Genomic DNA, 25069 nt, shown 5'->3' with positions numbered 1-25069 from the left:
TAGCATAGGCTTTTTCTGTGGATACTGGATACTAAAGGAAAAGTTCAATGGACGTATCACATCGGGGGAAGAAACATCAGAAATGTGCAGCTATGATAAATCTAATGGTCAGGGCACCAGTGATCATTTCCAGAAGTTGCCCCGCATTTAACCTGCCTCGCCATACATTTTTAAGATGAGAGGTTAGAGGGCTGATAACTGTGTTGATCAGTGTCAATGTGAGTTCTCTGCTTCCTCTCTCTCTCTCTCTCTCTCTCTCTCTCTCGCTCTCTCTCTCTCGCTCTCTCTCTCTCTCTCGCTCTGCACCCACACCCAGAGTCTGCCTTCCATCACGTCTGGGGATGCTTTGACAAAATAAACCGACAACATGCTGCTGAGCTGAATTATTCAAATGTGGCTCAGTGAAGTATGAAGAGAGTTGCAAGAGAGAGTTGCAATTAGCGTTACTGTTTAATCCCGCCTTCCCTCCACTGAACCTCCAGGCAAACAAATGAGCATCCTGCCCCTTCAGCTGCTGAGGCCTACAGTACGTAAAGCCAAGGAACAACTGAAGATCCCATTGTTCTGCTGCAGCTAAAAAAAACAAACACTATGGTTCGAAGATGGAGACAGAATCTGACAAAAGAAATTCAGTCATACATTTTTTTATTTGATTAGGATACAGAATGAACTTTGCTGTCGAATACTATCAACTCAAAGGAAATGAAGGGTACTACTGTAAAACAACTGTAGTCGATCTGTCAGAAACATAGATTGGATTCTTTTTCTCTGAATATATTTTTCTTGGATGCTCAACTACAGTACATTTCATTAACAACTACATTTAATTGCTAATAGTCTCAGATAGTTTTTCAGCATCCAACATGACAGTCTGAGAAAAAATCTCTTGAATTCCTCAGCCAAAACAGTCAAACTAGAGGGCACTCGGTAGCATACCTCAGCCAACCTTTTGACAAAGTTGCGTGTTGTTACATGAATCCGTTTGGATATTAGGCGCCTTTTTGTGATTGGCCACACACCCTTTTGGCCAGTGGGCATGGAAAGTCATTTCTAAGTTGACCCATGACCTACTTTTCCACTTTCATGCAAATCCGTTCATACGTTTTGGAGATATACTGCGAACAAACAGACAAACAAACGGGGGCGAAAACATGACCTCCGTTGGCGGCGGATACCAGCGGTGCAGGGAAACGCTCCATTAGGCTAACCTTTTGTGAGCTTAGTTTAAGACCATCTCTCTGCTGCTGCCCGCTGTCAGGCCAGAACCAACTGGGTTTGATGATTTCAGCCGGCATTTGGCCTTTCAGACGTAGCACATATCTAACTCATGACAACGATCTAACCCTCCGCACCATTGGGTCTCTCACTTTTCTCTGTATCTCTCTCTCTCTCTCCCCCTCCTTCGCTGTCTCTCTCTCCCACTATCTCTATGACTCATTCTCTGCCTCCCTATTCTCCCTCTCTCTCTCTCTCTCTCTCTCTCTCTCTCTCTCTCATGCACCTCTGGCATTTGGTCTGAAGCTCTGCTAAATATATTCATAACCAGGGAAAGACGAAAACGGGTGAGGAGCAAAGAATCCCAAAAGCCAATGCTTGGCTTGAGTGAGAGCGAGTATTTCTCCCTGTTTTCTCTTTCATTTGCTAGAATACCAGAGGTCAAGCAACTACAAGACCCCACGCTTGCGTTGTTTGCGATGTTGTTGCATCTCCCGCCATTTCCGAGCTGCCGGCTTATTTCCGATGCCAGTGTGAGAACGCTATTATGCAGCTGAGACAGATGAGGGTCAGCACCGCTGATACTTTAGGATTATTTACGAAATGTTTCACAAAACAAAAATGTCCGCTCAAGTGGGGGGAAAAAAATGTTTTGGTCTTCAGAGGAATTCGTGATGATTAGTTCATGCATTATGATTAGTTCCCGCAAAGTTTTGTGTTACTGCCTGACTAAACCTATTGGGGACACACTTAATTCAAAACATCACACTCTGCTGCTTAAACCCTATTTATAAGATGAAGATATCAGCTAGAATTGTAGACCACATTAGAGAAGCAGCCGTTGGGAGCTTAGTATAGGTCTGCCTCTTGGTCTATTACACTCAATGTCTGTCTGCTGTCTTTATGACTGTGTATGAGGGTGAATCTGCGCCGAGTGTGGCGTGATGCTTAGCACAGTTGTGCGTGTGCGTGTGCGTGTGTGTGTGTGTGTGGAAGGGGGGGGGGGCGATGAGAGGGGGGATGTATGTTCATCCACTCTTCATTGCTTACTTTATCAAAATAAACTGGACCTTGACCTCAAAATGAGTCACTTTGACATATACTCATCATAATCAACAGGAATAGCATCCTGAAGGTGCCTGGTTCACAGCTGGTTCTAACCTGGTTCAAGACGCCAGACTTCACCCCTGCTCTCTTGAACGTGTTCTCTTCTCTTCTCCTCTCCGACAGCCTCCTAACACTCACTTGGCTCTAGTCTGACTCTAGTCTGACTCTAGTCTGACACAACAGTTCCAGCAGCCTCCATCTTCTAACTTGATATAATAGGCCTATCAGAGGTTGTACTTCTTGTACAACAGTGAATTACTGAATTACACGAAAGCATTTGTTGCTACTCATGAGTGATCCTCGTCATATCCAAAGATGTGCTGTTTAGAACATTATGTTGGTTATCCATCTGTTAAGCCAGGAGAAGGCACAGGTTTTGTCTTATCTACAGTATGTCTTCCCTTCTACTTGCTACATTTGAGAAACAAGTTGAAACACTAATGTGGGGTTGACACAGGATAAATGCATTATGAGGCTCTTCAATGATGACTTCTGTAGGGAAATTTAAATTCTCACCTTCCTCACATTCTCTCTGTAGACTAGAGACAGCCAAAGGGCAGCAAGTAGTCATAGGCGAGTGGGTGATTTTCCGGCGAGACCGAATAATGTCAAAGGCAGAACTAGTGATTTCCCTTATTATGTAATCAGGAGATTTATAAAAAGGTGAAAAGGTGGTCCGATGCAGTCTGCCATTCCACCAGGACCTACACAGGACCTACACAGGACCTACACACCGCTGAAGCGGTCTCGGAAAATCACGACAGACCCCTCCCACTGAAATTATCCTACCCCCCTCCCTGCCCCCATCATATGTCACTTTAAAGGACATATTGTGTGATTGTTTTTCTGTGTCGCTTCTCTTCTACCCTTGATGTGACCGCTGCGCTGCATACTTGCACTAAGTCAAATTTGTAATCTGTAATCTGATTACTTACTGTGGCTATTAAAGTGAATCTCGAGAAGCACAAGGAATTACTCTGTCCCCAGGATTGACTGAGATGACCGCCACACTTACAGGTAACTAAATAAAACACACCGAATCATTTGGATGGAATAAAACCGCTTTGCAATAACATCTACAACCTTCACCGAAGGCCTGGTTCATCCTGTGCCGCCACGTAAGCACATTCCTGATACTGCACCATGAATCATCTTCTCCCCGTTTACTACATTTGCTCTCTTGTAGCGAACACCATGGTGTGCTACAACCTCTTTCCTCTGACTCATCTGAAAAAATGGGCAGCATTAGTTAGCTGTCTCTTTCCCTGAAAACGAGTATGCTTCAGCCGTGTACTGCTGCTATTGTGCAAAGCAGAGGATCTTTGTGAAGGTTAATCTCTGAGGCCTATTACTTTGCTTGTGGGATTGTAAGCCACACTCCATCTCCAACAAGACTACAGTTTCTACCTTTCTCATGATTAAAACAGAAGCTGTGGTGTGACTTCTGGCTGCATCATACCGTCGGTCAGACACATCTCGTGTTGGTCTCTGCAGGGTCGTTCCTATTCTTCCAGACAGTTCGGATAGTTTGAGAAGAGTTTTCTCCCTGGTCAGTGTTGTCTAACATAACTCAAATCCCATTTAGACCTATTAACTCAGAAAAACATCGACATTTTAAATTTGGCTGCCCAGAGCCTTTTGCTTCAATAACAACTGGGAGATAAGAAGCAAACCTGAAGACTCGAGGATCGTGACCAACAAAGGGGTCAATCAACCTTGTGTCAACGGTGTTCGCCTGGACTCATTTCGCACCTAATCTCATCCATTATGAACATGTTTTCAGAATGCATGTACTCAAATGCACTTTCAACGGTGGCAGATCTGAGTCTGAATGGCAAGTCTATCCAGGGTGAATTCGAATGAATAATGCAATACCAAACAGGCACATACATTTGAAATGGCCCTGCTGTTCTGTTGTTGTGTTTGAGTCACCCTTCAAGTAAGGCGCCCCTCCAGAGTAGCACTCATACATCTTTGTACTTTGGTCTGAGGCACTCGCCTTGAGTATATGGAGCTAAAGCAATTTCAGGTGCATTTACTCAAACATCAGATGGGGCTTATCTGTGCAGGTTTACACGGCCGTATGGGACCATTCTTCATGTTCAAACATGACAGCTCCACTTCCAAGACAAGACAGCTCCTCCATCAGACTGAGCCAGATTACACTATTGATATATAACAACATCAAGCCTGAACACTAACGGGAAATTACACTAGTCACATGACTGGGCTGAAGGATGCTATTTTGACCATGGAAACAATATTGGTTGAATCTAAAGAAACAAATATTGCTGTTGGTTTTATTGTTGTTTTTGCATTGCTTCTATCTGAGGGCTGAGAATAAGAATGTGAATCATACAGGAGGCTATCTGCAGTGCATCAGTACAACAAAGCAGCAATATCTGAGTAAAGACTGGGATTGTACCTTTGTGTTTGAGATGCACGAGTGTAGCATTACTATTCCAATAGCGTGCGGCACATGTGCCTTTGCAAGCATGGTAGAAGCTGAAGATATATATAATATATTCAGAGTGCTTGTATATCTCTCTGTTTCATGGAGCTATTTATCATACTTTGGAGACTACATGATGTCAACGTCCAAAGCATCTATGATTAAATATTTAATAGCAAATGTAGGTTCAACAAAGCTCGAAAGAATATCCATCGGAAATGGCGGTAATTCCCGCAAGACCAAAAGATTCATCACTGAATGTGATGGAAAACTACAACTAGGGGGCATATTTCTTAACTCTTCACTGCCTCTGTTAACTAATTAAACTTTAATGCATTAACACATTGCTTTGCATTCCATTCACTTCCATCTGATGCAGGCAGCAGCAACATAAAAGAAGGCACAGGCCACAGTAGTGTTGTATGTCACTGGCTGTAGCCCTGCGAGTGTCACAGGCACAGCATGGAAAATAGGACATCATTGAACACTCCTCAAAATCCACTGTAACAACAATGAGTCATATAGGTTCAGTTCAAAGCTGCAATCTTTACAAACTACTTTATATATATATATATATATATATATATATATATACATACACACACACACACACACACACACACACACACACACACACACACACACACACACACACACACATATATATAATATATATGTGCTCCTTATATATATATATACACACACACACACACACACACACACACACACACACACACACACACACACACACACACACACACACACACATATATATACAGTATATACACACACACACACACACACACACATATATATATATATATATATATATATATATATATATATATATATATATATATATAAGCAATATATCACGAGAGCAAGTGTGTTGTGGTGAATATATCCCCCTGATCAGTTGTTATCCCACGAGGCCGCAGGCCGAGTGGGATAACAACTGAGCAGGGGGATATATTCCACAACACACGCTGCTCGAGTGCTATATTGCTTTTATAAAAGGGTTCCAAGTATAATAATATAATAATAATAACACTATAAGTCCGACTGGCATGGTATTCTGAGAGTCAGTTGAAACACTACTGTAAGGCGGGACCTCTAGCAAGAAGATAGACCTGCGGGTGATTTGATTGGATCGTTCTGGAGACTGAAGTTGACATTGGCCAATCCTGGCGCTTGGCTGAGAGCTTTCTGGAAACCCAGGCAGCTCGAGCGCAGCGTTGCATTCTCAGGGCTTGCCCGACACCAACTAACGTTATGGGGTTAAATGCGGGGTTAAATGCGGAGTTAACAGCCTTTCTTTTGCAAAGAAGACATTAGCCCGCATCTATTCTTGTAAAAAACATCATTTTCTGCGAAGTATTAGTAAAGTTATAAGCGAAGATCGATTCACAAGGATCTGACAGCTGTCTCCGCCATTTTTTTTTCTACGTTGTCATTTGAGGTAAGCCTTATTATTACTCTCTTAGTAAGAGAGTTGCCATGGCAACCAATAACCCATGGCCATGGGTTATTGAACTCGGTTACTGGAATTATACAATGGCTGTGAACCAATCAGATTGCTTGATTTGAGAGAGCCATTTTATAAATATATATATATATGGATATATGGATATATAATAATATAATATATATATGGATATATGTATGTATAATATGTATATATATGGAAATATATATGGATATATATACATGTATATATTGGAGTGAGCAACTTATTTATGGTTGCTACATACTCCTGTGCTATCAAGCCAACACAATGAGACTTGTATTCAGTCTTGTATTCAGACTTCTATTTCAAGTCCTTGATACAGTGCCTTGTGTGTCATAAAGAAGGCACAGCAATTAAAAGCAACTGTGCCACTGTTGAACGACACGCAGCACATGTCTCATAGCATGATCCTGGATTAAAGGACCAATATGCTCAATGTACAAATCATTCATATTAGCTCTATGGAGAATGGCGGATGGGCTGTGTGTGCACCATCCAGCAGAGTGGGTACATACAGCACATACTCATGAACATTAGGCTACAGTATGTATGTGTGCCTGTGCCTGTGTTCAGTTTGGATTGAATGTCTATAGGCTACATGTGTGGAGTTGGTGAGTGAATCACCTTGTTTCAAACTTGGAGGTATGGCTGGAGAACCGGAGGATGGTAAATAAATGGCTTGCATTTATATAGCGCTTTTATCCAAAGCGCTTTACAATGAGTATGTACAGTATATTCACCCATAGACCAATAGTGGCAAGCTACCATGCAGGGTGCTGGTGCAGTCATCAGAGCATCAAGGACGCTGCGACATGCGGACTGGAGGAGCCGGGGATCGAACCACCGACCTCTTTCATCCAAAGCGATTAGTGGACGACCCGCTCTACCTCCTGAGCCACAGCCGCCCCTAGCATGTCTCGGAGGACACACAAAAAAGGAACAGGCGCCTCTGGCTATCTCCGCAGGCCACACTGCCCCTCCTTGTCTTTAACTGACGAGGGAAGGATGTGGCTTAGCCCACGAGTTGGAGGGAATGCAAATGCAGGTGTAAGGGGGTTAGCTGGGGTCCAGAATTGTCATTTAGTGGTGCCCCACATGCGGCTGGAAAAAGGGGGCGTTATCAGACTCTCCTCCTGCAGACGGATGAATAAGCCTGCGAGAGTATCAAGGTGGCGGGCAGGCCTCTCCATGATTGAAAGAGGAAACAGAGAGTCCCTCATTGGGTCTGAAGCTCTTATCTGGAATTGAGCAAAGTGCTCACTTGTGAAGTCAATCCCCGGCACAAGACCAAAGCGCCAACGTGTGTCCACCTGCAGCGCCACCTGCAGGAAGAGCTCGCAAAGGCCTCAGGGTGTGAGGAGGAAGCACTATTCTGCAACTCAACAGGCTCTGACTCAAGTTCTCTTTGAAAACAAACATCACAAAATGTATATGTACTGTATTTGTAATCCACTGAGCACACTGCACAGCAGGTAAGACGGACAGAGGAGGAGCACAGAAGAGAATGTATTGTAAGAATGAAAGCAGATGCAAACTACTCATGACAGGGCCTCCAAAACATTCATTTCCCTCCACAACCTGCCTAACCCTTGTAGCTATATGCAGGTTGGTCATTAAAGCTGACCTTTTCTCCAGATTTAATTGGTGTGTAATTTATGCCACCGTGGTGAGCACGCTCAGTAGCAGGCTCTCAGTCAAGCTTTGAGCAGGGGGCCTTTGTACAGGTGTTTGGGAGGATCAGGAGCTGTCACACCATTCTGACGAGGTCAAACACAGAGGTATGGCAGGTCAGATAGAAAACACAGGGGAACCGCACGACATGGCATCTGTATCATTCCCAATCAATATGTGTACTATATAATAGCGTGATCCTCCCACGTGCTACGTCCTGCCGGTGAAGCTCCCCGCTGTCAGGTGAAGAGAAGCGGCTGGCAACTGCGCATGTGTCGGAGGAAGCATGGTGCTAGCCTACGGCTCTCCCCAGATCGGCAGAGGGTGGAGCAGCAAACGGGGGAGCAGGGCCCACGGGGGGTACTAAGCGATATTTGACGCCAGAGCCAGTGCAGTGAAGGAATGTGCAGCTATTATAAATATATTATTTCCCTACTCTTTATGATGCAGATGTTGGGCTACGTACGTTCTACAATATCATGGCCTCATTACTCTTTATTATTACATTTGTCTTTATTATTTTTATTCTCTTTATTCATTACTCATTATTCTCTAATGTTCAGCAGTGTGTGTGAGCTACAGCTTTCATCATTATCTCCTGTACAGTATGTGGGTTTTTTCTGAGTAAAAGAGAATACAGAAATATACTCCTATGTATGAAGTGCTGTATGAAGATCAAGTAGTAGTAAGTACTGACCAGCACCACTTCCCTCATGGATCCACATCCATTTGCATACAGAACTAACAGGTCAGTAGAAGACACAGTCAACACAGCCACCCATCACCTCCTGCAACACCTGGATACCCCCAACACCTACGGCCGCATTCTCTTCATGGACTTCAGCTCTGCTTTTAACACAATCAACCCGGCCAAACTCATCAATAAGCTACTGGATATGAACACTGACCCCTGCATCTGCCACTGGATCCACAGCTTCCTCTCCAACAGACAACAGAAGGTAAAAATCAACAACATCACATCTCACCCTCTGTACCTCAGCACAGGAGCCCCCCAAGGCTGCGTCCTTTCATCCCGGCTATTCTCTCTATACACCAACCTGCTCATATCCCACTACAACTCCGTCAACATCTACAAATATGCAGACGATACAAGCATCATAGGCCTCATCACAGACAATAATGAAACTGAATACCGTGCACAGATCAACCAAACAGTTACCTGGTGCACAGACAATAACCTCCTACTCAACTCATCCAAAACCCAAGAACTCATCATCGACTTCAGACGCCAGCCACACCCCAAAACCCCCATACTCATCTCCGACAAACCAATAAGCACCACGGACTTATTCAAATTTCTTGGCACTCACATAAGCAATAACTTCAAATGGAAAACCAACACAGATCACATCTACAAAAAAGCCAATCAGAGACTCTTCTTCCTCCATCAGCTCAGAAAATTCAGAATAAGAAAACATCTCCTGCTCCGGTTCTACCTGGCCATCATACAAAGCATCCTCACCTTCTCCATAACAGTTTGGTACAGCAGTCTGGACACTCACTCCAAAAACAAACTACAGAGAATCATTAATAAATCCTCCAAAATAATCCACACCCCCCTTCCGTCACTTGAATCACTCCACCGCCAAAGGACAATAAATAGAGAAAAAAAAAAAAAAAATCTGACCCCACTCACCCAGCACACCACATCTTCCAGCTGTTGCCCTCCGGGAGGCGCTACAGGTCTCTGCCCACCAAGACAGCCCGTTTTAAAAACAGTTTCTTCCCCACTGCCATAAGGACACTGAACTCTCTATAACAACCCACCCCCATATCTCTGCTGCTATGACTGTATTGTGTATTGTTATTGTGTTTTATGTATTACGATGTTCAATGTTGGACCATGGCTTACGTATGAACTGTACTGAAAACAAATTCCACCAGCCTGGCTGTGTGGTCATAAAAGAATCTAATCTAATCTAATCTAAGTAAGAATAGTAATGTTGGCAAAAATGGTTTCTCCTAAGTACTTTGAGGCTGAAGCTTCTGAGTGCAGAGTGCAGTGGGGTGAATTGTGTGCTTATGAATAACAATAGTTTTCAGTTTTTGACTACCACCAACAAGGATAACATGCAGAGCCCATATATTGTTCTAAACCAGGGGTATCAAACTCATTTTAGTTCACGAGCCACATGCGACCCAATTTGGTCTCGTGGGCCAGACAAAGAAAATCACTAATAACCTATAAATGAAAACAAAACAAAAAACAAAACCTCCCAATTTTCTTTTAGTGTAAAAAATTACAGGTACATTTTAAGAACACATTTTCACGTTGCGTTATCTCAGCAACCATCAAAGAAATTAACAGATCTACTGTCTCTAAAGTTGCATTACAATTGACGGCACCTGTGCAAGTCTCTATACGAGGAATCAGCGTGACGTCACGACGGCAACAAACACCTGACTTCTGGGTGTTTCTGCGGAGTGTACGCGCAAATTCACCGGTCTCTGTACATGCGTGTCCCCCCTATAAATAAATGCACCTGCACTGGGAGCTGCTGGGAGCTAACGTTAGTTGTTTGCAATAAAACACCACTGAACGACCAGTTTGATATAAAGGTCCTGCTATTTCCATAAAGCCCACCAGCTTTGATATCTGTTGGTTAGTTGATGATATTTATAACAATATTGTGGCTGTAAAATATCGTTTCTACCGCTGCGGTGAGACTGTCACGGCTGCCATTTCCGTTCTGCTGCATGTACTCGAGTAGTTGCCATTGTAAATACGAATTTGACTTGTCTGGTTAAATCAAGGTTAAATAAAAAATAAAAATAAAAAAATAAAATAGTCTGCATGTCCCTGTTTCCACCCAGTGATGCCGTTTGTTTACAAACATGCTGATCCGCTGATCCCTCATTATAGTCGAGGGTAATGAAAATAGTTTACCAAATACAGAAAACATGAATGGGCTACTTAATATTTAGCTTGCTCCTGAAACCTGGTACCTGTTAGCCTTCACAAGTGCATCACATTGGATTGAAGGACTTCTCAGTGCATTTTTTACACTTTGCAAAGTCATCCTGTGGGCCGGATTCTTTGGGGACCGGTTCTGGCCCCCAGGCCGCATCTTTGACACCCTTGTTCTAAACCTATTTTGACACTCTACTCTTCCAATATTTTGGCAGACTGACGTAATGAAATCTGTATGCTCTGTGGCGACCATTTCCCTGTGTCAAAGCCTATTGGCTTTCTGTTGGATGGGCTGTCTACTTTGGCTGGCTGTACAAATTGAATGGATGCTTTATGCTTGCAAACTCACGGTCATGTCTGTCCCTGTGGGTATTATGCCTTTATACATGGGCGAGGAAGTGTTATCTCTATACATTATGTAAGTCTACCAGGGGAGAAGTCATCCCAGCAACATGTAATCAGGTGATATAAATATAATATTTAGAAAGCACTTTCACTTTCAAAATAAGTTTGCCCCTAAGCCAATGTGATTGGATGATGCTAAAGGCCATGAGGATTAGGCTGAAATGGGTTGAGGGCTATATTTATGTATGAGCAGGTTAGATATGAGCGAGCACGTTCTGCATTGAATGGCGGGGTATTTCCTTGAAAAGGTTTATCTCCACACCTTTTAGAAAAGCTTTTTCAGAACGTCCTCTCATATACCTGGTGTCAAGGTGATCATCAAGAACGGTTACTTAGGAGTGCGTTATTTGATTTGATTTTTACCTTTATAAAGGGGAAAAAGAGAAATCCATAAAAGGATTCTCCTTTTAAAGACACTTGTATATGGACAGAATGTTCAAACAAAAAGGAGAGGTAAAAACAAAAAAGCAGACCAAATCAAAGAAGGCAATATTAAAATACAACTGGCCATTATGAAAATTTAATGACTATATGTGTGACGTAATAGGTTCATGCTTTTTTTAATGCATATTGTGTCTCGGTATAGATGGTGTTTCTTTTGTCTATAATCGGGACAAACGAGTAGATGATTTGTGTGTTTCTGTGGCCCATCTCTATCACGTCTATCTATCACGTTGCATTGATTAAGTGTCCTGCTCTCTGCTCTTATTTGTTTGAAATGATCTCGTCATCCAAACTTCCGCCTCGCAAAAGTGAAATCTCTTCATGTCGGCTATTGATTAGCAGTTAACATAAATAAAACACACATATAGATTTGCATGTCACTATGACAACAGTTACTCAGATGAAAATGAACCAGCTGTTCATTCTCTCTCTCCTCTCCCATCATGTTTCAATCTTCAATTGTACTAGGTGATCAATACTCTCTCATGTTAGGATGATATATGTCTATATATATATTTTATACATGGATGAAGCAGGAGAGCCTTAGCAAAGTCCTATAAAGTCCCCACAGCTAAGCGATTATCAGAGAGGACGGCACATGAACCTTGTCTCCGTGGAAGTTTCTTTAAACATTGTGAGGATAATCACCTCTTTAGGCTATGACCAGCATGGACCGCTGCACAAAGCTTTTGTATTCAGCCAAACCAACCGCCATAAATAATGTTATTTACTCTGCAGAGGAGGATAAGGAAGAGGTGAGGCCACAAACAGGCTACTGCAGCCACAGGTCAATCCCCCAAAGGGAGGATCCAGATTGGGATTTTGTGCCAGACTGAGCAGCCATTTCCGGGAGACCCAGGGGGGGTGACCATCGGAGGTACAATTTAGCTGGCTAAGAAAGCACTTTTACAGCAAATGCAAGAATGCTGGACACAATGAGCACATAATGGATAGCAAGATAGCCCCCATAGTCAGAGAATTAAGCATAAATGTTGGAACAATTTCCACTGAACACCTCGGGTAGATTTCTAGTCTAAATTCTAATTTTTTTCAATATCTTTCTTAACTTTCTCTTTCTTTCTTTCTTTCTTTCTTTCTTTCTTTCTTTCTTTCTTTCTTTCTTTCTTTCTTTCTTTCTTTCTTTCTCTCTTTCCTTCCTTCCTTCCTTCTTCCTTCTTCACTCCTTCACCAGACTACAGGTAAAAACTACAAGCCTGTGATGTCATGTAGGATATCATGGTCATTTAAAAGCTGTCTCCGCAGGGCACCATGCCAAAGGTCACATTCGGTATGTGACCATGAATGAAGTGCATGGTTATATTGAGGTAGGGTTGGTCAATAAGAGTTTCAAGTGTGCTGTATGGGTGACAGAGAAAAGTTCAAGCAAGAGTGACTGCTCCAGCTGGAATCTGACCTTTCAAAGGTGAACATCCCATTAGCCTGAAAAGGTGATATGAGGGCAGGGTTAAAGGTCAGTGGCGTGCCGTCCATTAGGCGAACTAGGCAAATGCTAGGGGCGCTTGAGCCGTTAGGGGCGCCAGAGAGGGTAATTTTTTTTTTTTTTTTTTTTTTTTTACAAATACTTTTTCATGATAATAGACCTACTATTATTTTACAATAGTAGACAAAAAATAAGCAGAACAACGTCTTAAGTCTTTAAATAATAGTAAAATAATTTTTCTAATTCTGGCTTTCTGGCTGCCTGGGCTGCTGCACTTTCACCATGGTCCCTAATCCATACCACCCCACCCACTGCGCGGCCGCGCCCCCTTCTACCTGCTCGGAGCTTTTTCCCAGAGTGGGGGAAGGGAGCTGGAAGGTGGGTGCTGAGGGTGCTGCAGCACCCCCTGGTGGCAAGAAATGGGATTTTCGAAATTGTTGGATTTGGCTGTCTTGTGTTCACCAACAAGATGCATTAAAAAACAGTTTGTGCTTCCCAGCTCTAATCTAAGCTCTAATGAATTGTTTACACACTAATGTCAAGAACTTAAGAAGTTGGCTGCTTGATCATTGAGTAGATCATTCAATATCACCAGAATTATGTTTTCCACTGCTTTAATGTTTGGATGTTGCTCCAAAAATCATTTTACCATGTGAGTTTACCCATACAGAGTTACAAGCAAGCAACAAACTCACATGGGATCATTCATGACTTGATTTGTGGCCAGGGCTCAGTAGCCAATCGGGCATCTGACCCTCATTTTTCAGCCATATTTGGTGAGCACTGCTTTACCCCATCAAAATGGTCTTTCTCTCTGCTGTGTGACAGATGTCTCCCTGGCCCCAGATGCCAGCCCTCCTGTTAGGGAGTGCTGCCGGCCAACAGCTAGCTGAGCTGGCTCCAGCTCCAACCCCAGCCTCCACTGGACTTGGGGAAATGATGCTGCCAGATCCCTGCTTGGTAAGTGGGGTTGCCAACAACAACAACAACAACAACAACAACAACAACAACATCAGCAGCCCTCACCTCCTTTCTTCTCTCTGCCACCAACATGTCCACATCTACTCACCCCATCTCTGCATGGCTCATCCCAACAGGCTCACTGCTGCTCCACCACAGCTGGCTTCTCTGGTTTCGTGACTGGCTGAAATGAGAAGAAAATGCATGATGGTAGCGGTGCGGTCGGAGCCTACGTATCTGCCTACCGCTACCAATTCAGCTATAATAACAGCCCAAACAGAAGCACTTCTGAAAAACAATTTCAATAATTGCGATATTTCACATCTCCTGACTACTACAGTGACGGGAGTGATGCCTGGCAAGCTCATCCTTAACCAGGGACCAGAAAGAAAGATGACATTTTGGGGTAATGATCATATTCAAACGGGAGAAATAGCCATGGGTAAAAACTAAAAGAGGGAAGAACCTCACAATTTTCCAGTCACTCATACAGGCAGAGAAATTTAATGCATCTTTAATAACCAGGCTTCAGTGAAGGAGGGACAATTCTATAAGGTTAAGGTTAATCGGTAGCAGTCGGTAGCACTGTCGCCTCACAGTCAGAAGGTCCTGAGTTCGATTCTCGCCTGGGACACTGTGGGCGCTGTGGTTGTGTTCCCCCCCATATCTTCAGTGCCTACTGCCCAGGTGGGGTATCTCGTCGTAAGGGCCTTTCTCTCTGTGTGGAGTTTGCATGTTCTCCCCGTGCTCCCCCAGGGGGTTCCTCCGTATATAACCCCCCCACTAAAAACATGCAGAAGATCAGATCGTCATCGTCATCCGACCAGTGACGACAACATCCGAAGTTGGTCCCCGGGCGCTGTACGAGAAAGCGACCACTGCTCCTGGCCTGCCCCGCGGAGGAAAGGACATGCCTGGATGGGTTAAATGCAGAGGACACTTTTCACCGGCCACCGTCAGCATGAGTGTGTTGTGGCCGCATGCATGTATTGTGGTGTTCGTGTGACAATAAAAGACGGGCTTGTCCGTTACGAGAGTTTTAAGAGTTTTTTTTTTTTTTTTTTTCTATTGTGTTTTCCCACACAAATAGAATGGAAAGGAGTGAGACCACTTACCTGCTTAGGAAGCACTGGGTCTGCTTGGCGGAATCTGCTTGGGAAGATGAACGACTGGAAGAAGCAATTTGATGGTCAGACCCTGTGAGTGATGTATCATGTTGTGCTGCTACCCTTTGATCTCTCATTTACTCAGCCTTTAATGGATCCTGAGAGCATCAAGACACACTGAGTGGAAGGGCAAAGCAAATAAATAAATCAACTAAAGGGAGCAAGTGGGCAATGTCTGTCTGTTTCTATTTTTGTGCCGGCCACAGCTATGCCGTTTTACGTGCGATAGGGCTGAAACTTTCAGGGGGTGTAAAGAGCACCCGTGCGGGTGACCTGACGGAGCCGGATTTTTTAATTAGGTGATTGCCCTAATTACCTAATGATGTGATGTCATCAGTGATGAGTGATGTCACACACACACACACACACACACACACACACACACACACACACACACAAGGAGGTATTGTGACATCACTGATGACATCATCAGTGATAAAGTCCCACTGATACTGATGTCATCAGTGATGTCATAAATCACTATTGATGTCATCAGTGATGTCATAAATCACTATTGATGTCATCAGTGATGTCATCAATCACCATAAATCACTATTGATGTCATCAGTGATGTCATAAATCACTATTGATGTCATCAGTGATGTCATAAGATGCAAAGTTGTGACATCATCAGTTGTGATGTCATAAGAGCAGGTGAGCCCGCACAGCGGTCGAGCTGCCGTAATGAGGGTTTCCAACTTCCATGATTGGAAGTTGGAAACCCTCATTACTGTTTTGCTTGCACCTGTGTTTATCCTGCCTTTTCGACACAAAATGGCCACTGTGAAAAGGGTCCATCGAGTTGACATTACATGGTTCACAATTCTCTTATGGGTAGAGTGAATGAGAATCATGTGCAACCAACCCACTAGGTCGACTATTGTTCACCGGAAGTCTTCCCACTAAGAAGCAGTTGAACAAATCTTTTCATTGACTCATGAATAACCAAATCTGATTACAATGTCATACTTTTTTTAAAGATGGTTTTTTGTTGCCTTTACTGGATAGGAAAGGTGGGGAGAGAGAGGAGATGACATGTGGCAAAGGACCACAGGGTGGATTCAAACCCGGGTCGGCCATGCGAAGGACTAAGCCTTGGTGGTACGCGCTCTATCAGGTGAGCCACCAGGACGCCCCAAAGTGCCATACTTTGCTCATCTCACAGGAGCGGAACTGCTAAGAAATCAAGCAGTTTAGAAGCATGGCTCTCTGAACGTGGCAGGGAAGATATTCTTCTCTGTGTATGATCTGGGATCAGATTCAGTCAGCCAAGCGTGAGAAAGCCGGCCTCCATGTTGTCTGGCTCCATCTTGCCAGTGGGCATGGATCAGTTCCACACAGCAGCTCCAGCTTAGGATAACAATGGGATGCTCTAGCTTTCCAATGCTGTTTGTGGCAACCTGTGAGGTCATCTTAACTGGAGCAAGGCTGATGGTGTGCGTATGTCCAGGCCAAAGGCTACCTCCATTGCAGAGCTATATAGGTGACCTGACATTCAAACAGCAGCATGCACACATCAGCCAGACTGCTGCAATAGGCTGGAGAAACTGGTGGCATGGGCAGGAATGAAGATCAAGTCCTCCAAGTCATGTAGCCTGGGGTCAGAGGTGACCACATACACTTCACAGCAGGAGGCAAAAGGCCCACAATAGCAGAGCAACCCGTGCAGAGTCTGGAGAGCTCTCTGACAAACAGATGGGGAAAACCTGGCTGCATGGTGATATATTGAAAATTTACCAAAACCAACACTGGCACTCAAACTCTCTCATCGACCAAATTTTCTACATGTCGGTGTGTTTGGGAAATAAATTTGTTAAAGGTAGTATGCCATTTTTATAGCTTGCTGTTTGCAAACACACAACACAGCCCCTCCCCGCGGCTCTACAATGCGAGCGAGACAGAGTACATTTACTGTAGGTGGTCGAGCGAGGTTGACAGTGAATGGCGTGAGCGAGTGGCGCAAAACTGGGTGAAACACAGGGATTAAAAGTAATTTTTTGATAGTTTCACCGCTATCATGTTATAAAAGCACAAAGAAACACACCACACCTCCAAACTATGGAGGTATAAGCTCCAAATACCTCACAAAACGCTCTTGGAAGGAGACGCATGTCCTGGTTTTGTTTGAATAATGCAGTCTGCTGGAGTCCACTCTGCTGTGCTGCTCAGAAGTGGGAGGAAACTCATAGCATTCAGGAAATGCAGTCTTCATTCCGGGAGAACCCTACTGCTTTTGTCCACAGGGGCCGCTAAAATCAACACAAAATGAAAGTTCCTCGTAGTGGCTTTAAACTGAGAGTTGCAATTCAAAGTAACATAGCTAGTGTATAATCAGCTGCAATAAGACAGCCAGAGATGGACAGAATCAGACTGGATGTAGAGTGGTTTTACCTTCAGAATACAGCTTTTTATATCTATGAGGGAAAACCCTGGCTGCCGAGGTGGCCGCCATGATGCTAACGGTGGTTCCCTCGTCCTTTCATCTCACCGGCCCCGAAGGTGACTGCCTCCCTGCTGCGCCTCTGTTCCTCGATGATTTCCACACGTGGACCGAGGAGGCCTACAGGTACCTCCTCACCGCCCCACGTGATCTCTGCATGGCCGGCGCCATGCGGACCTGCTCACCCTGCTCCGTCAATGCAGTGAGACACCCCTGCGAAGGAGCTTATTAGTGTACCATGTACAGCTGACTTGGTGAGTTGCAGCTTGACTCTTCACTCCCGCCGGATGCCCGTTTTCCTTCGTGCCGCCTGCCGAGGCGACACACACAGACCCCTGCCAGGCTGCCAGACCTGGTCTCACACAGACCCCTGCCAGGCTGCAGACCTGGTCTCACACAGACCCCTGCCAGGCTGCAGGTCTCACACAGACCCCTGCCAGGCTGCCAGACCTGGTCTCACACAGACCCCTGCCAGGCTGCCAGACCTGGTCTCACACAGACCCCTGCCAGGCTGCCAGACCTGGTCTCACACAGACCCCTGCCAGGCTGCCAGACCTGGTCTCACACAGACCCCTGCCAGGCTGCCAGACCTGGTCTTGGCCTTGGGAGCCATGACGCCTCACCCTCGATATTATCAGCTTCCACCACAACGACCACGACTTGGCGACCACTGCAGCAGCCGCTGTGACGGGGATGTTTGATGTTTGATGATCTGTGACGGGGATGTTTGATGCTTTCAACTTCCCCTGCGTGACGACAGCTCCCGGCACGGTTCTAGCTCCAGTGAACATCACTACAGCCATGGCCCGACGGCGTGCCACGCCATGCGGCACAACGCACCAATTGCGCGGCTGCATGTCTCAAACAGACTTTTCCCGGTCCTGCCCGCCTGCAAGCATCCCACGCCTGTTCGACAGTGCTGTTCCGCCTGTCCTGTACGCCTCTTGCCCCACAGGCTGTGATTTGTCTTATTTTTCATGCATATGTTTACTGTTTTACGCACTTGCACATTCTGGGGGAGCCTGTGTGGTGACCACAAATTGACCACTAGCGAACTCTAGTGTGTAATGGACAGAATCATTCTTCTGAATTTAAGGCAGTTTTATTTGATGCGCGGGCTCGCTACGCCTGCCCTGCAGCTCACCGAGCCGCCCCTACAGCTCGCATACGCAGCCCGGCCGCTATCTGGCCTTGCCTGCTCTATTGGCATGCGCAGTGCACAATTGCCCAACTTTGCATCACTGATGACATCACTCATTGATGACATCACAAACCACAATTGCTCGAGTGACATCACTGATGTCATAGAGGATGTCACTGATGATGTCCTATACGATGAAGTCACAATGTCTATGACATCATCAGTAATGTCACAATGTCTATGACATCATCAGTGATATCACATTTGCCCGAGTGCAACCAAAAACATGACCAAAATTGCAGAACCCACTCCCTTTTATATAAGGAGGATGGGAGGGGCAGAGGTTGTGCTCGGCTGCTGTGTGGCCTTACCTGCCCTATTGGCGCGCGCACAATGTCTGCCTCTCTCTCTCCCTCAGTCTCTCCCCCCTCTCTCTCCCTCTCCTCAGTCTCTCTCCCCATCCCTCTCCCTCAGTATCTCTTGTGACTTTGTGTGTGTGTGTGTGTGTGTGTGTGTGTGTGTGTGTGTGTGTGATTGAGTGAATTTATGACATCACTGAAGATGTCATCAGTGGGACAGAGAAACGAACAGACAGACAGACAGAACCCTAGCTCCCATTTATATACTGATGATTGTGACTCGAGGGGCTATGATCTCCTTATCACTTTCCACCTGTAAGGATATTATCGCCTATATTACAGTAGTTATAGTAGTAGTAGTTATTGTAGTTGTGATGTTTGTTGTATGTGCATGTGTGTGCTCGCACGTGTGGTCTTGATTGTTTGATGTATTGTGATGTTATTTATGAAAGAATATTTTTTGTAAAGGACAACAAGAGTAGACTTTACATCTCGATCCGCACTAACCATGAACCATAGTTCTATAATAAATGTAAAGAAATATTGTGTCCCACACACACACACACACACACACACACACACACACACACACACACACACACTGATCACACTTACTTTATTCTATCTTTGACAATGGGCTACCTTTCACTCCCTCCTCATGGTCTCCTCCCACATTAAATTTTCATTGAAACAAGTAAGAATAGAGAAGTCTCATACTAGGCTCGACACCGCCCTCAACCAGTCGAGTGTTATTTAGCTCACATCCTCCGAGCTACAATTAGCACTCCCTCCATTCCCCCCACACAAGTGAAGCTAATTACGATTATCTGGCAGCCATCAAAACAAATGCTACTGTTCCTTTAAATCCACGCCTATTCTTAATTGCTGGAGCGAGGAATTGTTCATACAGAGAAAAACAAGAAAAGAAAAGAAAAAGAAAAATCCACACTCGCCTTCACACATGCTTTCGGCCAGTGGTGTCCAGCAGCAGCCGTCTGAAGCACAGAGCGCGCCTGTGGAGTGGACGTGTAGGTGGGAGGGGAACAAGTTTCCCCAAAGACGCGCTTGGATCAGTCAGAGAGACGATGCCTTCCTCCTCCTGCCCATCACAAGCCGCTGAGTGGATTTGCTGATTCCCGAGATTATTCTACAAGTTATTCCACGGGACTGAGAGAGATCTGAGCCAGATAATGCTCCCACAGGTCATTCGGATTCTGTATGTCTTGTCTTTCTGCTTTTTCCAAGGAGGCTTTATCAGGTAAGGCATGCTGTATTTCTCTGTTTGTGCGAGTTGTTTCTCTTGCTTGTCATAACTTTTGGACCGTTACAGTCGACGCTAATGGTTGTATCACGTTTGGCATTTTATCTATATTGCATAATTAAATGGCGGATTTAATCGTCGGCGCAGCCCTGAAAATTAGCCATTGTGTGTTAATTTCAAAGGAGGAGGCGGAAAGATTTTAGGAGGTGCCTTCACGTTTTGCTGTCATAAAATGTGATCAAATACGGGGGAAATGAGATGTAGGGTATAATACGGTATCCCTCGTTCCCATATATTAAAAAAAAAATCTCTGACAGGTGTCCATGCGCGTCTGTTTCGCAATGAGATCAAGTTTAAGTAGCCTAAACTTAACATGCAAGTCAACTAAGGGCATGGCAATAATTAATGACCTACCTCTGTCTGTCAAACCCCGTGGCTTTATATATATTTTTTGTTGTCCGAAAATATAGCCTATACCTGTGGAACTCCTGTTTATATGGTCCGGCTGTATCGGTGACTTTTTGAGGTGACATACCATATCCTAATAGGCTAAGGCACATGATAGGCTACTCGAGGAGCAATTAGCCTAATAATTTACAAACACAAGAGAAACATCACGCTCATTGCTTATTGACCCAAACCTGAGGGATGCCATACATAATAAATGTCTGCAGTTTCCAAAAATGGCAAGAAGCTATGCATTGCACATGTGCAGCGCGGACGAATTATTGGGGGAAAGCAGGGCCAGGCTCCAGACTTGGGGACAGAAAGACAGAAAAAAATCAACTGCTTTGGGACAGAAAGACAAAAAAAATCAACTGCCTCTCTGGCTTTCTGTCCCTCCCACATTCTCTCACTTATCTCAGCCCTCCTCCTTCCATCTCTTTCTCTCACTTTTTCTTCCATCGCTCACTCACTCACTCAGATCTCTACCTCCGTCCCGACCCTGCCCCATCCCAGCTCCCCCTCTCTCCTTTCCCATCCTCTCACACAGACTCTTCCCCCTCCGTACCCACCCTTCCCATCGTTCTCTCTTTCCCCCTCTCTCTGTGTGGCAAAAACTTTTTTTTTTTTTTACAGCGAACATTTTCCTTATTTCATGCCCTGTCACCCTCAGGTGGGAGCGGAAGGGAATTAGGATCTGCATAATCCAGGAGCAGAGCCGTGACTCTGTGAACCTAGGGGCTAGGAGAGCAGCTCTTATAGCCGGGAGAATTTCTCCTCCTCGGAGAAATGAGCTGCTCTCCAGCCGTCACCACATAGGGAGAGAGCGAGGAGGGGGGGGGGGGGAGAAGGAAAGGAAGGGATCCAGGAGGAAAAGGGGAAATAATGGGCGGAGAAGGTGGGAGGAAGGGGTCAAGTGGATAGATGGGGTTAAAAGGGGTACAGGCAATGAGCAGTGGAGGTGTTGAGAGGTGGAGGGAGAAAGGGGGATGGAGCAAACCCACATTAAGGGCTAGAGGTATAGGGCTGGGTAAAAGACAAATCAAATTGATCTTCATTTGAATGATCCCATATTAATTCATACAATCCTGAGATTGATCTTGTATTATATGCCTTTTCCTGTGGCTGCTTGAAGCTTTAACCCTGTTAGTATTATTGACAGTAACTGTCAATTCTTAATTTGAATATTAATATTTTTTTAATAATTCTCCAGGTTAGAGGATTCCTTGTACAACTAGCATTAGTTCTCTGATCATCTCTTTCATGGATAGATATCTATCCAAGCAAAATTGCTATTGTAACTGAAATATTCCTAAATCAATATTGAATTGACTAAAATCGGAAATCGAATTGAATCGGGGTGCGGGACCTTGTGGATCGAATCGATTGGGGAAATCAGTGGCGATGGCGATACCCAGCCCTCGCTGGAGGAGGGGACAGATGCGGAGGAGAAACTGAGGGGGTGATTCATTCATGTAGCTGGAGGGGGCAGGGGGAGATTAGCAAACAGGAAGGCAGCACGGGGAGACGGGGAGAGATGGTGCACATAGGGAAAGGGGAGATGAAATAGAGAGGGGTTGGTGGGGGTGTGTGGCAGGGAAGGCTCTGTTATAGAGATTTCCAGGGCTGATTGTAATGTAAAAGCAATGCACAGGCTGGATCAGTATGATGGCTTCTGCTCTGGACAGGCTGCTTTTGGACAGGCTGCTTTTGGACAGGCGGGGATTTAAATGAGAGCCAAGGACTGAAAAGGGTAATGAGTAACAAAGTTCATATCATCGTCTGGGTGGGTGAGGGGGTAGGTTGGGCGCGTGCGTGCGTGCGTGAGAGAGAGAGAGACTGTTGCAACATGGAAGGCCTGATTCACTCGCATGTCAACTCACAAACAGTCTGGTTGCCTGAAGCTGAAGCGGGCCCTGCTACCTCGCAGACTGGAGTTTTCTCAGCAAGTTCTAACTTTTTAAATGAGCCCTTTTTCTGCTTTTCTGCCTTCCACACGCCTGACCTTCTTTTGTGTATGAGTCCAGTGCTATGAGGTTTTTTTGGGGGGGGATTGAAGTTCACCTTTTTCCTCGAGACAGACTTACAAGCTAAAGCCGCTCACTGAGCGCCTTTCATTCACTCTATAATGAGCTGATTTGCTGTTGTAGTGTTCACCTCAAATCAATGACATGCCGGCACCACCGGCAGGCGACAGCCTCCACAGTGGATACACACATCGTGTGAAATGTATATATATTATGCACATCATCTAGTCTAATGCGTATCTCTGTACTGTGGTGAATTGGACGTGAAGTGCGGCAAATTGCGTTGAGGTGAAGGGCAGAGAGTGGGACCCCTGCTCTCCTCGCCTCTGGTCAGAGAGTTCCTTCTGACTCACCAGAGAAGGATCACTCAACGCTTCAGAGCAGCTGGGTCCACATGATTACTGGGTATCTTCCTACAGCGTCTGTGTGTGTGATGGAGTGAGAGAGAGCGAGTGAGAGAGAGTGAGTGAGAGAGGGTGAGTTGAGTGAGTGAGAGAGTGAGTTGGGGGGAGGCCTCGTATTTTCCACTCTCAACTGCTCCCATCACATGCCTGGGCGAGTGAGAAGAAGGGACGCGTGAGGGGAAATGAATGAAATATCTACTGTATACTCACTGTATACTCGAAATGGGCCATCGAGTCAAGTCGATGGTGACTCAACTTGATCCTCAGCTTCAAGTCCAGCAGCACATCTTCAGAAAGTGGGTCAGTGGCTGAATTACGGAAATGAGAGATATGAATGAAGTTGGTAGAGATGAACATGGGCAAAAAAAGAAATATGCATAAATTGAGTTAGGGATGCTGCCACTCCGTTTCTCATTCCTGAACAAAAATATTTGGTTTTATATAGCTAGATGGCATTGCTTTTCTGTACAGTCAGTAGGCTTACCAGAACAATTCACCCCACTGTAAAAAACAAAACAAAAAAACAAAACAGCTATTGGTCATGTACTGTACCTTGCATATCTGGGGCCATTTTGTTGTTGTTTTGTTGTTTATTGTATTTTTATTATGCCTATGTCTATGGATAACTGGCCAAACGTGACGTCACATCGAGATATTTTCACTGCAGCTGTAATAGAGTTTGATAGCAGGGCATTTTTCAGTGATCTATAACATCAACAGTAAATATCAAGTTTTGGTGTCAAGCATAGACCGTATAATAAATATGGACACGTAGCTACCATAACATCACCCATTGGTTTTTCAAGCCTGGAGGTTGGCATTTTCACCGAGCCACAAGGGATGTAAATTTGGACGAGAAGAGCTGGAACGGGCCGGCTATTGGTCCGTGATCGGCGAGCTGCGCGATGATTGGACAGGCGACCTGTCAATCCCAAAACATAGTCTGCTTTATCGGCTATTTTACTCAGAATCTGAGCAGAATTTACAAAATGAACATCGTGTTGTATTGGAGAAGATTGAAACTAGTGATTGAGACCATAAACTCATTAGGACAGTGTTTACCGAGGCCATAAATCAAGTGAGAAGTAGCGTCATTTTCCCATTGACTTCCATACAATCAGACTTCTTTTTGCAGCCAGTGTAGTCACTCCCTGCAGGCCTTTCCAAAGAATGCAGGTTCAAGATACGTCTACAGTACATTGGCTTCACGAACAGAGCTACGAGCCAACCACTTGGTGTCAAGCAAGGTCCACCATTTTGACCAGTGTTTATAGAAAAGGCATCAATCGATACCCATTTCTCCACCTAGAGCAGCCTAAATAAATAGACCAGAATGCATTGCAGCTCCATTGTTTATAAACTAGTAGGTCAGCTAGTTATATTTATATGCCCATATGTTCATGTCATTGACTGTAAAGATGGACATCATGACAGCTCCCCAAAAGTGAAGCCAAAACATCTAAATCGCCCCCTGGAGGCTGGCTGCAGTATAGGTCATAAAACCCACCCCCTTCCATGTTAGCAGATGGGGCGTGAGCCAAGTAGTAAGTAAGTCGTTTTTTGACAATAAAAAAGGGGGGCATGACTTCATGATTGACAGCTTGACAGTCACTCTCAAACCTCTTGTCAGACAGCGGGACACTGAGGGGTCGTGTCCCACCACCAGACAGATGGCGCAGATGGCAGCTCTCGC

General features: G+C 44.9%; 1 protein-coding gene across 1 annotated transcript in view; it reads left to right on the top strand.

Annotated features, from left to right (window-relative positions):
* Window positions 1-20430: 20430 nt before the first annotated feature.
* Window positions 20431-25069, top strand: part of glra4a (glycine receptor, alpha 4a) — a gene marked incomplete at both ends in the record, with an annotated part of 63596 nt that continues 58957 nt past the window's right edge. Inside the window, one exon of the mRNA XM_083652440.1 lies at window positions 20431-20498. Coding sequence (XP_083508566.1) covers window positions 20431-20498 — 68 coding nt within the window. The remainder of the gene's footprint in view (window positions 20499-25069) is intronic.

The sequence above is a fragment of the Poromitra crassiceps genome, assembly GCF_964638095.1.
Source record: "Poromitra crassiceps genome assembly, chromosome: 15".
Taxonomy (NCBI): domain Eukaryota; kingdom Metazoa; phylum Chordata; class Actinopteri; order Beryciformes; family Melamphaidae; genus Poromitra; species Poromitra crassiceps.
Note: the sequence above shows the minus strand (reverse complement) of the source record. Positions and strands in the feature narration are given on the sequence as shown.